General features: G+C 38.0%; 1 protein-coding gene across 3 annotated transcripts in view; it reads right to left on the reverse strand.

Annotated features, from left to right (window-relative positions):
• Positions 1-18862, reverse strand: part of ptpn4a (protein tyrosine phosphatase non-receptor type 4a) — a 227768-nt gene that overhangs the window by 194668 nt on the left and 14238 nt on the right. For 2 of the 3 annotated variants that reach the window (XM_073027032.1, XM_073027025.1), the window contains exon 2: positions 11788-11858. The exons of the other annotated variant lie outside the window; for it this stretch is intronic. In XM_073027032.1, the coding sequence (XP_072883133.1) occupies positions 11788-11824 (37 nt within the window). In that variant the 5' untranslated portion in view covers positions 11825-11858. The remainder of the gene's footprint in view (positions 1-11787; positions 11859-18862) is intronic. 3 annotated transcript variants of the gene reach the window in all.

Here is an 18862-nt window from a genome sequence, read left to right on the forward strand (position 1 = left end):
ATTGAAAACAGTAATTTCAATTAAAACTCGAAAAAAAGGTAGCTATGTTAGCATGTTTGCAGAATAAAGGAAATTTAATGACCATCAGATCACATACTACTAAATTTGCAAAGAAACCCATGATAAAAGGAGATGACTATTACAACACCTTGCAGCGTGGAACAAACTAACCTTCGAGCAGGAATGTATGAAAAACAGAAAATACTTAACAGGTCAGCATCTACAGTGTAAAGCCAAATTAACGTTTTCCGCCAATGACTTCAAAACTAAGAAAACTCATTAAACAAGCATATTTGAGCTTGCAGAGAAAGGTGCAGGATGGAGAGAACAGTGAATATTTGATAAGTTGGAAACAGACACAGATGACGTATACTTGGGGAGTACTGAAAACTTGTTAATGGCAGATATCTGAGAGGTGGTCCAAATGGAGAAAAAAGACAATTCAGAAAATCTGGTGTAAAATTATAGAAAGACACCAAATCAAACACCAAAGATTAGGTTACATCAGAACTGACCGTTTACTGGAAATCTAAAAAACATAGGCATCCGTGGAGCAAGGTAATATCCCAGACCAAGAATCCCCAAACACCAGGATCAACCAAAAATGCTAAACCTTGCATTCGCCTCATAGATGCTACCCAGCATTTTCTGCTATTACATCAGAACGAGCAAGCTCTGAATTGGAAAGCTTGGCTATCCAAAAAATTTCAATGCCCCTACGTCTGAAGTTCACCTACATGTAGTGGCAAAACTGATCCAAACTGAGAACAAAACAATTCTTGCCTGCTTCTACTGTATGGACTTACACTTGTATGACATGCTCACTGTTCCAATGATTGCTCCAAAAGTCAAACCCTTTATTCAATCCCTGAATAGCAATTAGCAAACATACAAGTTTGAAGCAATATTAAATGGTCTGCAAGGATATAACCTCTGTTGGTTTCAAGCCACAAACTGCCCTGAAATAAGAATACCAAAGTTATTCCCTTCGCTTTTACCAAGCCCCTATTCATGTGACAAGTTACCATAATAAACACACAACACAGAATACAATGCAGATAAAGAATCAATACCTGATTCCCACACCTTGACATAAGATGTTGTGTAAGAATAATGCAAGAAACCAAAAGCGGAGAACAGAACTGATGGGGAAAGCAAAGCCAACTGGAAGTTCAAGATCACCCTTGTGAGCTGTTCTGCAAATTCCAACTTGGGTTTAGGTTTGCCAGATGCAGAGATCACCACAGTTAAGGAGCAAAAAGTTCCATCGGAAAGCTTTGAGACAAAGAGTAAAAGGTGGCTTATGGTGTCATCCATGGGCAAGTTGGAATTCATGGTTCAATCTTAAATTGAACAATCTTTAAGTATTTCAAAACATCACTTCCAACTTGCAGTGTTCAAGATTTAAATGGCCAAAAAGTCAATTTGAGGAAATTGTTATTTACATTGAAATAGAATACTTAATGTTCATAAAATATCCTATACAGATATTCTTTCGATCAGAATTATGAAACAGCCTCTATTTGCTGATATTTTATTTTCAATGAAGCCCAAATACTTTCAAGTCAGTCCAACAAAAGAAAACACCAGCACATTTGATGGAATGGTTCCCTTTGTTCAACACCATTATACTCAAACAGTAATGGCTTTGTTCATATTCCATATGGTAATAACCCAGCCAGTGAAAGAATGTTCACTCACTGCTCAAACACAACAGCTAAACAGTCCAACAAAAGCACGATATAATTTCTCTTTAGAACACAGCATTTATGAGTAACAATGAGTGGAGACAATAAGTATAAAACTACAATCTTAACTGTTTCACCAGTAATTCTTAGGAGGCAAGTGAAAAAGGAGTTCAACTGCCAAAACAAAATGCATTTAACAGTTATATCTTAGCATATCAGCTCATGCTGCATGCCAAATATAGAGTCATAGGAACTAAGCTCTATTTTATTTTAATAGACACGTAGTCCAACAAAATCACCACAAAAAGAAGTTTATTTCAAGGAGAAGGAAGAAAAAGAAAATTCATGAACAGTTAGGAAACATTTCAACTGAGAGACAAGCACCATAACAACTGAATGGCATAATCAACTAGCAAAAAGAGACCAAACCGAAGGGGAGGTAGACCTTCTGGTAGTTATAAAATTTTAGATTTCACTGTCCATTGCTGAGTCAGTAACAATTTAAGGCCAAGATCGATTTTGAACCACAGAATCGAAAGGTAAGCCGAAGATGAGATCAGCCACAAGTTTAATACCACTCCAGCTTTTTCTCAGACACTCATTAAATCTACTCAAATGAATCTGAGCAAGATCTTCAAGTTTCTGAAAAGTCAATTAATGTAGAATTCAGATATCCTTGAAAGAAGTCTTCAGGATGTTTCAAGTCAAGTCGCTTTTGTTGTCATTTCAACCATAACTGCTGGTAAACGTACCTCCAGGACCATGGTGCTAGATGAAACAACACAAAACTACACTAGACTTCAGACCTACACGGGACTACATAAAGTGCACAAAACAGTGCAAGACAGAACAATAATTAATAAATACCACAATAGGCACAGTAAAGGGCAAATTACAATATAATAATAAATAATGTAAATATAAACAATGTTTTATCAGGAATTGAGAAAGAAATGAACAAAAATTGCAAAGGGAGTGGAGTGGTGCTCAGTTGAGAGAGGTGGGGGGGTGTGGGGGTTGGTGTCAGACTAGACTCTGGGTATTGAGGAGTCTAATGGCTTGGGGGAAGAAACTGTTACACAGTCTGGTCGTGAGAGCCCAAATGCTTTGGTACCTTTTGCCAGATGGCAAGAGGGAGAAGAGTTTGTATGAGGGGTGTGTGGGGTCCTTAACAATGCTGTTTGCTTTGCGGATGCAGCGTGCGGTGCTAATGTCTGTAATGGTGGGAAGAGAGACCCCGATGATCCCCTCAGCTTACCTCACTATCCGCTGCAGGGTCTTACGATCTGAGACTGTGCAATTTCCGAACCAGGCAGTAATGCAGCTGCTCAGGATACTCTCGATACAACCCTTGTAGAATGTGGTGAGGATGTTGCTTAAAACTATTAATAATTCTTTACTGAAGCTTCCTCATTCAACAGTAGTTCTGTGCTGACAAGCATCAAATGGAGGAAGTCAATGCATATTAATTTTTACCTGGTCTGTCAAAATGTCACTGAAACAACTGGTTGAAGATCAACACCAGCTTGCTTCAATTCTCAGAAACTGGAATGAACGTTTATAACCTTTGAGGATGCATGCAGATTCCCTTTCTTTATTTGGGACACTACACTGCTTATTTGGGATTGGAGACTGTTACTGAACAGTTTCTAACTAGCGTCAGTCGTATTTCCTTGTGTGGCCATTAGACACAAAATTGTGCCTAGAGCTAAAGTTTTTAAAATGGTGTTGGTTGCGTTTGCTTGTATATTATCCATTTGAGCTGCTGGACAAAAACTTTTGTAACTCTGATTTACGAATTTCTTCTCATTTAGAAAATAGTCTATGCCTTTATTCCTTCTACCAAAGTGCATGACCATACACTTCCAAAAACTATACTGCATCTGCCGCTTCTATGACCATTCTCCCAATCTGTCCAAGTCTTTCCGCAAACTCCCTGCATTCTAAACATTACCTGCCCCTCCACCTAATTTCATAGCATCTGCAAACTTGGTCACAAAGCCATCAATTCCATCATCCACATCATTAACATATAACATGAAAAGAAGCAGTCCCAACATCAACCCATGGAATACCACTAGTCACCAGCAGCCAACCAGAGAATGCCCCTAATTCTCACTCTCTGCCTCCTTCTAGCCAAATCTTCTATCCATGCTGGTATCTTTCTTATCTTGTTTAGCAGCCTCATGTGCAGTACCTTGTCAAAGACCTTCTGAAAATCCAAGTAAACAATATCCACTGACTGCCTATCATATCTGCTATTTCTTCAAAAAATTTCCACAGAATTGTTCAGCATGAATTCCCCTTAAGAAAATTATGCTGAATTTTGGCCAATTTTATCGTAACCCCTCTCCCCACTGACCCTACCCCCCCCCCCCCCCACCACCAAGGAACAGGCACTCCAGCCAGTCAATCTACGTAAATTGCAGGGTCTGATAACGTACCGAGCCAGGAGCTGAGGGACTGTGCAGCCCAGTTAATAGAGGTTCCAACAGACATCTTCAACAACTCCCCAGAACATTCCACTGCTCCTTCAGGTTTCAAGATGGCTACCACTATCGTGGTCCCCAAGAGGTGACAGCAAGCTCTCTCAATGACCATCATCCAGTGGCACTGACGTCAACAATAATGAAATGCTTTGAGCAACTGGTTATGGATTGTGTTAATCCATTTTCCTACTACGTTGGACCTTTTCCAGTTCACTTATCACTCAAATTGGTCTGTTGATGATGCCATTGCCTCTGGACTCCACTTTGTCCTGTCCCACCTGGAAATAGTGCCTGATACACCAGAATTGACATCAGCTCATGTTTATTGCAATCATTTGTCAGAAGCAGGTGGGTAAATTGTGCTAATTGGGTCTCAATACCTCTCGCTGCAACTGGAACCTGGACCATTCTGTGTGTTGGAAGAAACATCTCTAGCTCCATCGTGCTAGGAAAACCTAGCTGACCTTCAACAATCTTTTCAAACAGTGGATCACTTGAGACAGCGAAATTGTGAGCAATCACAACAATAAACTTCAATTTCTTTAGATTTTCTGTATTCTACAAGCCCAAGATTTATTTAATAATGATAAATTGACATGCCATTTCCATTTCAAATAATATATTTGAAATTACAACAGTTTTAGTGCTAAATACAAAAGGTAATTTTATAGCTTTTTATGTATAAATATCTGTTAGCACATGTAGCCCAACAGATCCAAAATCGAATTTTTTAATTCCTTATATCTGAGTCATACAATCAAAATTTGATTGAAAACTAGAGGCTCAATAACATTGAAATAACTTCATAATTACCAAGTCACCAATGACAACATACAAATATCCTTCACACATGAACCTAACAGCTTCTGACCCAAGATGCATTGAATTATTATTCAGGTCTCCTCTGTTATATGTTGGAATAATAGGATATGAGGGGACCTGTGAATGGAAGCTTTACATCCTAAATACGGATTCATGTCAGGTTAAATGGGAGCCCATCAAACCTGGTCCTCTATGCTAATCGAAAACCTCAGTATAAATCTCAACAATTTAAGAGCAACTAAGGAACAAGAGGAGTCTTAGAAAGGAACACTTTACTCTAGAAACTTAGACTTCAGGATAAAAGTGCTTACGGTGGCAGCCAAAGGGATGATGCCATTCCAAGGACACTAACAAACTTGGGTTATTTGCTTTTACAAACTAGGACTGCTTTTATATCAGGGTAGAAATCAAATCATCAAAGAAATAGGTTTAAGGTGAGGGCAAGATGTTCAACGCTGATTAACAAGGCAAGCATTCCTCACCCACGCCACCCTCCCCATCGTCCACACAGTCGTAGTTACATGAAACACAAATGGTCATTGGTTTAGTATTTCTTAGTAAGCAATTCTATGTCAACATTAAGAAGATGATAAGTTTGCTGAGAAATTAATCAGCTTACAAATACACAACTACAACACTGGCATGTACCAAGATGGGCGAATCATTAAAATTGATTTAAAAGTAACAATGTAAATACTCAAATTGTACCAATGTATTTAGGACGCAGAATATTCAATTTAGATTGATTAAAATACAATTGCTTATGAATGAGCAACTCTCGAAAAGAATCATGTAGAATTTGTCCAACAATGCCAAGATACCTTTGAATAAAAGAGGTTAATTCAAAGGATCTGTTAAGGTAGCAATTAAGAACAGTTTCTGTTCCTATTGTCTGGATATCTTTCTATTCTTGGCTGGAAATTGAGATGTACTTTTTCTTTCTCTGTAATTCAATCTGGTTATCTCTAGACAGAGGACAATATTCATCTCCACCTATTCACCCATGCCCACAGATATCAATCTGATAAACCTCTGCTGTTCTCCCACTATTACAGCAATAGGTAGAGAGTGGACTGTTACACCATAGTTCAGGTGCAGTCACACCAGTGAGCTATACAATTTTAATATAATGTCTATTACTTTTATGATCAATAAAAGTCAACAGATCATTTGGTTCCTAATAGCTTACTATAACTATATGCTAGCTTTGTGATGCATGTACAAGGACAACAGATCCATCTGAACCCCACTTTCCAATGTGGCACCATTTAAAATATACTGATTTTCTATTTTCTTCTACCAAAAGGGGATGACATCATCCAGGACTGAAACATGTGTTGTTTGTCACAGCATGTACAATCCAAAGAGCACAAAAAATTTTACTCCAGTCAGCCAACAATGAATCATTAAAATGCTGCTAAATTTCAAGGCAATGTGCCAAGCAAGTAATTAAACACTTACTCTTACAATAAGGAGCATATTTAAAATAAAGGAAAAATAAAGCTACTGACAAGTAGGCTCTTACAGCAAAAAAAATGAGTGAACACAAATTACTCAAGATCTGCAATAGTGCATTCCAAGTCTACAGTTCTCTGACACCCTGTCTAATAAGCATTTGTCCTGTGGAGTGTGTTTTTAAACACCAGCTGCCACACATAAGTGACGACAATCTTGGCAAAAATACTATTTGGCCAAGTTTTCTTTGCTTAGATCAGGAATTTTTGTGAATAAATACTCAAGTCACAATATTTTTAAATCGAGGCTGTAGTTAATGAAAACACAATCCTATTTCTTTCGATGATCTCCTTGCTCTTTTTGCCATTCCCCACTTAGTACCCCCTCCCTTCCACCTCATGCAGGGGAAGTAGTCTCTGGTTTTAACTTTAATTACAACACTAATGATGGATTATAGAGTAATTAGAGACCAAGGACTGCACAGCAATGTTATTTTTGAAGAATCCACTTTCCAGTTTACCACAGAATCTGAAAATAATGCTGAACTACTCAGCTAGTCATGGATAAAGACAAAATGAACTGATTTTACATATGGCGATTTATCAGAACTGGCCATTTCTGATACAAACTAGAAAGGCCAGCTGTCTGAAAGTGTCCAGCCCTGGAGGCAGGAACGTGCCTTACTGGAAGATGAGATGTTGTTCAAGTTCAGGTGCAAGCAGCTAAAGGGATCAGAGTCGGATACAGCATTAAAGTGACAAGCAATTACAAGTTCAGGGTGATCCTTTCAGTCTTAACTGAGTTGGTGTTCTTGTTGGGAATCGAACGTTGCAGAGACCAGAGCACGAGCTCCAAATGCAGCATGTTAAATTGGAAGTAATCCAAGTGAAGACACAAATAGCCACAGATGTTGGAACCTGGAACAACAAAACCTGCTGGAGGAACTCATCGGGTTGAGCATTGGTGGGGACATTTCAAGTCAAAACCCTACAGAGAAGCCTATATAAAAAAAGAGGGAGGGAGTGATATGACAGGACCAAAGAAAAGAGGGGTTGCGAAGGATGGCGGACAGATGGAGCCATGTAGGAGACAGGGAGAGGTAAAGATAGAAGACAGAGGCAAAGGATAACAATAAAAGCAGATAGTACCAGGTAGGGGGAGAGGAGGGTTAAGGTGGAGACAGCTAAGAATAAGAACTCAAAATATCAGTGCTAGCACTGGGTAAGGAAGATGATAAAGGGAACCATAAGGGAAAGATAACAGGTGGGTGAACCACATTTTGGCGGGGGGTGGTAGAGTTATGGGAAAGGGACCAAAAATGGGAGGACTGGAGGTGGGTAACACAAGTGAACCCCTACGTCATGTGGAAAGAGCTGATGAGCCCCAATGAAAGGTCATAAATATGAAATACTCTTTCCCCACTAATGTTACCAAGCCCATTGAACCTTTCTTGTCGTGTTTATCAAAGATGTTTAGATCAGAATTTCTATTTTTCTAAAAAGCAGAATTAAATCCTCAAATATTGATGAAAGTCTATTTGTCTAATTGAACACATAAAAAAGGTATTACATACTCAAGTGAACAAATAGGGCACTTTGAATATAGATGCATTTGTTTGGACTCTGGACATTACACTTAAACTTTCAATGTCAATGTAAATTACCTGAAGCAAAATGCATTTTCGATGGTGCTATGCACAAGAAATCTTGTATCATTATGGGTTTTTTTTAATATAAAAAACATGATCAAGTCAATCACCTGCAAAATTTTACATATTGCATAGAAACCAAATCATAGCAGCATTACAAGTCAGAATATTTCTGAAAACAGTTCACAGATTAGTGCCAGAATATAGCTTACAAAATGTACTTTATAATTATCCACGGCACTGACAATGTCTTGTTCACGAGGTCAAAAGCTGCATTTTCATTGCTTCCCCCCCCCACCTCCATAATATCCAGCACCCCACACAGTTCCTTAGATGGAACTGCTCCATGCCTGCATGCATCAAGATTTACGTGACATGCAAAAATGAGTTAAGCCGTGCATAACAGTCACTACTCATCTCCAATCACAGTGCACCAAACCATCTCGTCATTCAAGTTACAAATACCTTGAAGATTATCTTTCAACAGAAATTTAGCTGGAAGAGCCACATTAAAACAGTGTCTATTGGAGCAAGTCAGAGGTTGTACATCTCTCAGCTCACTACTCTCTTCACCACTCCACGGCTTCAAACTGTCCACTTGACTGCACCAGCAAATCAAGCAGCTCCATAACTGGGGCAAACAATTCATCTGCTTGACACTTATCTGTAGGGGCAAATATTCATTTCCTCTACCACTAGCATAGTGTGGTCACAGTATTTTCAGTCTGAATGTACTCTGCAATAATTTAGAGATTTGGAACAGGAATAGGCCATTCAACCTCTTACCACAATTGCCACAACAGTAACATATTGTTTTATTTCAGTGCAACTTTACACCAAGTCCATATCCCCCATTCCCTTGTACAAAATGAAAACTTAGCTTTGAAATTTCATTCTTATTGGGAAAAATAAAATGTATTCAGCAGTCAACAAGGGCAAATAAACAAGAAAGTTTCTTCAATTGCGATGATAACACAAGCACTGGCTTTAGTACACACTGAAACTGATACCATCTTCTGGGGCCTTTATGTGCAATATAGAAATCCAATAATTATCTCAAACAATTCTCTGTCAAGATTGAATTTAATGCCTATCCCAAATTGCTGTCTTGTCAATAATACCAAAACCCTCCTTGAACCACTGTCATCTATGAACGCATTTCCAAATGCTGACTATATCTTCCCTAGCCTTTGAACTATTGCCACTGCCAAATTAATATTACCTTTTTAATGAGGAAATTATAAAGATGAAATGACAATCCTCACGTAGAGCAAAGCAGTCTCTACCTTAACCTTAGTGTTAGAAATTGCTGCTTTCACACTGTGAGAATCCAATCACTTGGCTTTTCCAGGTGGAAGCCCACTTTCACCACACTACCTTCTAATCCACTTGTAATGACAGTTTGACAGATAAAAATTATTACTGTCTGACAAAGTTAAACAGCACCATCTTTAAATGAAGGCTACCCCTGTGTAATGAATAGATAGTGTATTTACAAAGTTCAGAGGTCAGAAAATGAGCAACATGGTAACTATACTTTGCAGATGGAACCTGGAGCAACATCCTGGAGGAAATCAGTGGTTCAAGCAGCATCTGTGGTGCAAAGTAGTAGTCAATGTTTTAGGTCAAAACCCACAACTCTATTTTCCCCACCCCAGATGCTGCTTTACTGTTCCTCCAACAGATTAGTTGATGGTCTATAGTATTGTAATGGTATCAAAGCACACAGGACTTACGAGAACAATTAATTGTCAAAAAGTAATTAGGTAATATAGTACAGAGAAATAACACAAGACTTTGGAATGTAATATTACAGGAATTTATATGTAATCCAGGGAGAGCATGTACCACTTCACAAATGTCCAAAAGTGAAGATGAAATAGATCTGATCAAAGCTCCATATAACAAAATTATATTTTACCAGTTTTCAGGAAACCAACCACTCTACTAAAGTAAATTCACCATCAAGTTCAGATGCAGTGAACACTGTACATTGCTCTGGTGAAAACTGAAAATTTGACCATTTTTTCTTCACGTATTTAAGGCCCAAACTGCTCAAGATTTTGTGTTTTTTAAAAACTTTAGATTACTAGCATTTGTAGTTTACTTTTATTTTCAATTACAGGCTGTTGACCTGTTTTGTACAGATTTTTTCCTTATCTGGCAACTACTTCCAGAATTGTAGTCTTTGTCAACATTTACATGTCTGTTTTTGATGAATGAACCGTTAGTTTAAATGGCTTATGAACAGGGACATAATTTACTCTTTCACAATCTGGAACTTTGCACCATTTTGATGGTTGATTCATCATTTGTGAATGACTTCATCTTCCTACCCATCAGTCCTTCTTCATTTGACTGACCACTTGGTAAGTTCCACAGAATGGTGCTTTCTGCGATCTGCACGCAGAATGTTTGATTCTGTAAGCCGCTTCAAGCAAATTGGGGAAAATTTGGGTTTATGATTCATCTCATTCACAGTGCATTCCAAAACTGCAGCCCTGTGACCAATTAATAAAAATGTTCATTCCAATGCCTACTCCCTCGTCACCATATTTTACTTAAGTGTCAAGACTACATATCACTGAATTACCCAGATAGAGCCACAATGACTTGATAATTTGTATCTGTCAGACTGTTCAGGTACTATCCCTCAAAGTGGTCAGGTGTATTTACTTAACTAAATTAAACAGGCAATTTCAAAGCTTGATTTAAATAACTCACAAATATGGTTAAGTTTCACCTTTCGAAACTGCTCAGTTTATAACTGTCCCTCTGCAATTCTGTCATCCATTTTTGCAAAGGCTAGAGCAAAACACTATAAATTTCAGGATTTTAATTCTTCTACTTTTGCTATTACCTCATACTTTCAAGTGTGTTAAATATTTCACCTCAGAGTTCTGCTAATTCTGCAAATGATTTCTAAGCATCTACTCAAGATTTCAGAGATTATATACGCCCCTGTATCCCATGGCTGCCTATAATGTTTGATTTTAATATAAATCAACTAAGTACTGTTCCCCAGTCTCCCTTAGTCTTTCACCTTTAGTTGTAACTCTATGATATGGTTTTGGTGTTCACAGATGACAGAGAATTGACAACTATTTGTAGACAGATGGGGGAGAGGGGTGGTCCTGAATACATGAAGGACATTCAGAAAAAGGTTTGCAACAAACATGCAGCAGTTGGAGCCAAACAGGCACACAGCACACACTTAATTTCAATGCATTTCATGCACACCCATCTCAAATTCAAACACCAGATGCATTTCATTCCACCCCAAATATAATGAACACATTGTATTCTCAGATTCTCCAGAACTCCCAGGAAGGAATGTTAAGTCTTGACACGACAAAGTCCTAGATTTTTGAAATGACTGTTATAATCATGGTTTTCTATTTAATAATAAATGCTTAACATCATTCGTTTTAGATTTTTCCCCATCAAAAATGACAATCTTGAAGCATTTGTGGAGAACACTGAAAATAAATGCATATGCATCCCAGCAATTGCTCTTTTTCAAAAATCACAGTATCCCTTTATTGTACTAGCATTACAAGCCCTTGATTGAAGCCCAATGGAAAAGCAGAATGTTACAGATTTACCGCTCAAGAAATATGCAGAATTTGAATGGCACCCACCCTCATAGGGCCCCTTATGAAAGCGGGCATCAAAAGGCACATACCTAGTGTAGGGGAGCACCTCTCATTTTTCTGTCCCATGGTTAAAGAATCGTACTGGAATGAGTGCAGAAACCTTTCAGGGTAGAACAAAACCATCATTGGAATAAACATGCCAGAGGGGTCAGCCCTAGATCACATACATTTATAACTACTTCATCTCAAATCATACCTACACTCAGTTGACATGCCATCTCACTTCCACAATTCAAGTGTCTGGCTTGTTCAGAAAGGAAACCATGTTAGAAAACACAGAAAACCTACAGCACAATACAGGCCCTTCAGCCCACAATGCTGTGCCAAATATGTACTTACTTTGGAAATTACCTAGGGTTACCCAAAGCCATCTATTTTTTTAAGCTGCACGTACCTCTCCAGGAGACTCTCAAAAGACCCTATTGTATCCGCCTCCACTACAGTCGCCAGCAGCCCATTCTACACACTCACCACTCTCTGCGTAAAAAGTCTTACCCGACATCTCCTGTGTGCCTACTTCCAAGCACGTTAAAACAATGCCCTGTTGCGTTAGCCATTTCAGCCCTGGAAAAAAGCCTCTGACTATCCACACGATCAATGCCTCTCATCATCTTATACACCTCTGTCAGGTCACCTGTCGTCCTCCATCGCTCAATGAGCTGAGTGCATATCAAAAACCAGCAGAATTTTACAAGTTTTGATGAAAAGAGTGATGAAGCAAATTTTAAAACCATGATACCCATGGGTAAAGAAAAATTCAAGTTGTATTTCTGCTATAAAGTAGCCTTGCCCAAGTTATAGCACTAACACTGCACACAAATACCCATCTTAAGTCAGTTATAACATTTTGCCATTGCTTTTCTATCAAGCAACCGGAATCGGGTTTAGTATCACTGACATACATCGTGAAATACGTTTTGCGGCAGCAGTACACTGCAATACATAAAACTATAAATTACAATAATATACAAATTAAATAAGTAGTGCAAAAAGGGAACAATAAAAAGTGAGACACTATACATTGGTTCATTGTCCAGTCAGAAATCTGACGGCATTAGGGTCTTACCACAAATGTACAATGCAATTTGTGAATGTGGTCATCCATGATCAAGTTCTATATTCATCTGGAGGTAATGAAAGAGAAATTCCATGTGATGCAAGTGTGTAGGAAACTACTCTCACAGAAAGACTGATTCACTATTTCATTCACAGCACTTCCTAAATGAAAGATTTCAGTCCTACCTACAGAAGTCAGAGATAGACATTCCATTATTTTGCTCAACAGTTACACAGGCAATGGCACAGGAACACGTCATTCAATCCAACCAGCCATTTATACTCACACACACCTTTCTCCTATTTTTCTTTCTTCTCTCACTCAAAAAGGGCTACATTTGTTCTAAATACATCAATACTATTGGTTTCAAACAATACATTGCACTGAGTTCACATTCTCAACATTATTTGAATAAAGTGGTTCCTATGAACTCCCTATTGTCTTACAGAGAGAGAACATCTAATTATGTCCTTCCTCAATTTTTTTTAAATATTGCATCAAGTCATTCCCCCCCCCCCCCCACCCCAAGAGCAAGATAACCTAGTCTATTCATCCTTTTTGGAAATATACACCTTTGCATTTGGAGCATCATCCCTTTAAAACATCTTTGCATTGTCTCTAATGGTACCACGGGGATAATGGATCATAATTTCTAAAACTTATTTACAACCCTTGCAGAAGGCAAACACCACAAGTGTCTTAATTGAAATCAAATCTACAACCAAATTAGAAAAAAATCCAAACCACAGATGAATATGTTGAAACACTGTTAAGAATATATACAGTGTTTAAAAAACCCTAAATGTAAAAATATTTTAAAACACTCGAATGGAACAGTTGAACAGTATAGCTAGAAAAAAATTAATCTTCTGGATTTCTGAAAGATAATTTAACTTTATGCCCAATAGATGCCTTAAAATTTACGGATTGTCATTTAAATGATTAGAAATATGTCATGCATATGAAAAATTATACAAATTTCAAGTTCATCGATCACTTCAGTTATTATAATGCCATCTTCTCTGATTACATTCTTACTGGTTTCCATCTCCATTTCATTCACAAAATTCAACCTATATGTTCCTCAAGAGAAACGGGAACAGCTGTAACTTGCAGTTTAAACACAAGGCTGTTTTAGGAACATCATATTGAATCTTCATGTCAAGCTAGTGTTATTGTCTGCTTGAAAGTAAAATTATGCAGATACAGGAAACATGAAATTTAAAAGAGGGCTAGAAGTACTCAGCCTCGTCAGGCAGTATCTCTGTACAGAGAAGCACAGTTGGTAGTGCAGATCGATGACCTTCATTTGAACCTTCTGAGATGTATTTTGACTAGTTCCTCAAATAGTTTGCATCCCTTTTACAGGCATTTCAAAACCAATTTTAAACATTTAACATCGTAATAGTTATATTTCAGGCAGATATTCATATTTAACAATCTATTTCACGCAGAAATTTCAATGTATAACACCATCAGAAAGTGATGTTAATTCATTCAATTCATTAACAAATCAAATACTTCAGCTTACTTTAATTCAAATAATTTTATGGCCTAGAGTCAGCTACCAAAATAAACTGCTGAAGATTATTCAATGGCATTTAACCACACACACAAAAGAAGTTTCAAAAGGCAAGGAACACTGCAACTCTGAAATTTAAAAGCTCTCCAAGATTTTTACCACAATAAACTTTGTGAAAATGGGATTACAGCAGGGGTTCCCAACCTGGGGTCCATGGACCCCTTGGTTAAAGGTAAGGGTCCATGTCATAAGAAAGGTTGGTGATCCCTGGTTAGAGGCACATTCACTAATGGAAGTAAACAAAAAGGTAGGAATTAAACTTTCAACTAACTCAAATCTAGGTCTATCAACATTATAAATGTTACGACTGAAAACTATTCAACGTAGTTACATTCCTTCAGGTTTAAAGCCGCCAGATATTGAAGTAGAAATACCCTTTTTCCCCCAACTCTTATCCTTTCTTCCATTCAAATCTTTCTGTTCTATTTCTTTGTATACGTTCTTTAATTCATCAACCGCAGCAACTTCAATTTCTGCCTCTTTAATGGTTAAGGTAGACTTCCATCAAGATCATTCCATTCACACCAACTCTTGTTTAACCTCTGTATTGTGCTACAACATGCGGACTGGTTACGATAGCGTTCACTGCCTAGAATTTGATGTTTTGTTTATCTTAGCTGAAATAGTTGAATTCATATCCTTGGAGGAAAATGTTCACAAACATACAAATAAAGAGAGTAGGTCACAACACAAGCCTACTCCGCCATTTTCCTTGACAATGACTACATAAACTCTACATCGCTATCAGGAAAACATTACAAGTTCCATAAGAACCACACACCACCAGGTTCAGGAACAGTTATTACCGCCCAAGCATTAGGCTTTTGAACCAGACGGAATAACTTCACTCACCCCATCACTGAACTCACTTTCAGTGACTCATCAACCTCATGTTCTCAATATTTATTGCTTATTCATTTATTGTTATTTCTTTTTATATTTACACAGTTTGTTGTTTTTGCACATTGTTTGTTCGTCCTATTGGGTAAGGTCTTTCATTGTAATTATTATGAATGCCCACAAGAAAATGAATCTCATGTCTGTATTTGGTGACATATTTATACTTTGATAATAAAGTTACTTTGAACTATTTACCTGCAGTGATCCTTCATCCCCCCCCTCCATCTTGAAGTAGCTTCCATCATTAGACTCTGCTTCAACACTTTAAAAGTGCCTATGATTCTTGTTACAGAACAACCTGCCTCATCTCTCATTTTAAATTAAAACCTTAACTCCAAATCCTTTAATTCTAAACCCCTATCCCCACTTTCTTATTCTGACACTTTTTTTCCCAGTCTCAGCCCAAAATGTTGACTGCACTCTTTTCCATAGATGCTGTCTGGCCTGCTGAATTCCTCTAGCATTTTGTGTCTGTTGCTTGTAAATCTTTGCATTAGATATACCTCTTCTACATTCAAAATCTCAACAAGTTTTCTCTTTTCTGAACTCCAGCAGATGCGAGTCTCTTCAACATTCCTCATACAACAACCCACTTAAGACACTTAATAAACTAGTAAATCTTGCAATACATTCACATCCCTTATTAAATAAGGAGATGTTGTAAATGCAACTCAAAATCTGGTCTCCCAAATGTCTTGATACTACACCTCCCTACCTTTGCATTCCATCAAGCAGTAATCATTGAAGAACATATTTTATTTTGGCAATAGTCTCTGTAAAGTAGGTGCGAACCTGAGAGAGGGGGTAAAGTTGTTTGTGAATACTCCTACCAGTAGATCCACATATGATCTGAAAGCACAGACACAGACTCCATCTCAGACATTTGCTTCTCACAGGTTCACTTGCAAAAAGGCAGATCTAAAGTCTTTGACCTCGACTGAATAGTCGATGGGCTGATTAGCCTAATTCTGTACCCATGTCTTAAGGCCCATACATGATTTGGAGGCTGTGGTGAAGGTGTCATTTCACTACCATTCTAACATGCATAGACTGCCCTGAATTCACCAGTGAGGGAAGCGTTGCTGCCAGTGGTTCAGCCCTACTTTCCCCATTACAGCATGCGAGCCTTGCCATAACTAACAGCTAGTCTGCAATTCAAGTTTGGTCTGGTATTATCTCTTGGCATCTAAGAGGCTTGTGAAGGTTGCACCTAGATAAGGCAGGGTCACCGAATTTAAACCCCTTAGAGATGGACTTCAGTAGGGAGTGGACCTTCCAGTTAATATATGGTCTTCCAGTGACTTCAGATTGACTTCTTTGGTACACAACTCCATGCAAACTTGCTCATCAAGTCTGTGACAATGACTCATTTAGATTTGCTGATGAGTCCTTGAATATGAACCAGTCCACCAATTCAAATCATGCAGAAGCTCATCTATTTCCTCAGACCAGCACTGTTCAATTTCTGTACCAGATCCTCAAGTCTATTTGTAAAGGGGGAGAAAGAGCACAACCTGATGGTTTGATTTTCCAAATTGTGGGCAACAGGTGGGTCAGTAGTCCACTTTAATAGCTGTGTAGAAGAGTTTGAACTTTCTGTGCCTCTGATGGAGGAGATGTGCTGATGATGTTTTGGTGCCAGTCTTGAGGTTAGCCTAGCTGAAGAGTCCGGCAACGATCAGAGCTTCTAGGTTGACCATTCACTGCTTAATCAAGATTTTGGTGCACATCTGGCTGGGGTTATGAAATTATGGATATTAATAAAATAAGGATAGAGACTACAGAACCAGCCTTCAGAAAATAAAACCTGCCCAAAATTTAACTTCAACTGGTACTTTAAGGCTACTGAAACCAGTTGCTAGGGAGTGGGTGAATCTGACTATTTTCTATTGAAATCACAAAGTGGGAAATAATCGATGAGCACTCATGTTAATTGTTTGTCATTGCAATCTTCAGGAGATCAGGGAAGGCATTAGATGCCCACCTCCGTATTAATACAGCATTAAAGGCATAACCATGCCACCTCATGTTTAGAACAAGTCTTAGTTTTCTGTCTTTTGGACAGGCTACAAGTAATGAATATTCAATGACATTCTGCTATCATTGTAAATACCTAATTCTGCAAATTACCTGTCTACATTCCAAATGTTAAAAAGTGATTATAGTCAGAGTTTATCTTTGTGCTTAAAAAGTATAAAACATGTCAGAAGAACACTTAAGATTTGCTGTGTTCCTTTTATACCTCTCAGTTATAGACTCAGTTTAGTCAGCCACAACTCAGACCATCCAGGAAGCAACACCTTCAGAAAGCTCAATGGAGAGGAAAAAGCTATGTCAAGAGAAAGCATCACAAAATGACCTTCATAGATTTTGTGGTTCAGCCAAGAAACTGCAAGGCGTATTGACCAACTGACCACATCACCATGGGACCAGGGCACCACTTGTCAAGGAAGTGATAAGAAATGTAGAGTTAAATTGGTTTATTATTATCACATATAGCAATGTACAATGAAAAACTTTGTTCTACATTTAATTGATTTAATAATAGTGCATTGAGGTAATACCAGGGAAAACAATAATAAAGAATGCAGAAATGTGTTCCAGTTGCAAAGAAATACAATGCAGACAGACAATACTTCACTTGCCCCATCACTGAAATGTTCCCACAACCTATGGACTCACTTCATCTCATGTCCTCGATTCTTATTGCTTATTCATTTATTATTATTATTCCTTTCCTTTTGCATTTGCACAGTTTGTCTTTTGCACATTGGTTAACTGCCCAGTTGTTGCAGTCTTTCATTGATTCAACTATGGTTATTATCCTATTATGGACTTATTGAGTACGCCCACAAGAAAATGAATCTCAGGTTTGCATTATGGTGACAAATGTACTTTGATAATTAACTTATTTTGAACTTTGAATAAGATGGAAGGCCATGAAAGGGTAGATTGTGAGGTCAAGAGTCCATCTCATCATACTCAGAGTTGCAGGGAGTACAAAATGCCAAGAAGGGGCATTAAAACATATTATTCTCCCAAATAACGCGTTCTCCAGCCTGTTGCTTGCCTGACATAGGAGGGGGAAGGTTCAAATTTGTTTTCCATGCATGTGGGACAAAAGACAGGAGGTGATTTAGTTCAATCTGAAGATCTTGAACATAGATAATGATGGGATGACTCACAAGCTGGCTATGGTAGACTGAGAAACATCACTACATGTAATTGCTAACAAATACATAGTTTACAATACATGTTAAGACAACCATGGCCAACAAATTAAACAGATTAAATCAAAGGAAAAGGCTCATTTTTTTGAAGAATAGAAAGCCTCAGTAATAGGTCATTTTCAGTATTCACCATAAGGACAAAGATACTATTGTAGAGGAAATCAGAACATGAGTGATTAACAAAAAACGACTAAAGGCTTCTAAAAAATAAATCAGATGATCTCTTACAGAATGAGATACACAGCATAGAGAAACGAGGAATTGGTAGAGAAAGAGCAAGAATAGAAGACATGCAAATGGAGCAAAATGTTGACAGTGATTGATTAAGAGCAGAA

The sequence above is a fragment of the Hemitrygon akajei genome, chromosome 2 (assembly GCF_048418815.1).
Source record: "Hemitrygon akajei chromosome 2, sHemAka1.3, whole genome shotgun sequence".
Classification (NCBI taxonomy): domain Eukaryota; kingdom Metazoa; phylum Chordata; class Chondrichthyes; order Myliobatiformes; family Dasyatidae; genus Hemitrygon; species Hemitrygon akajei.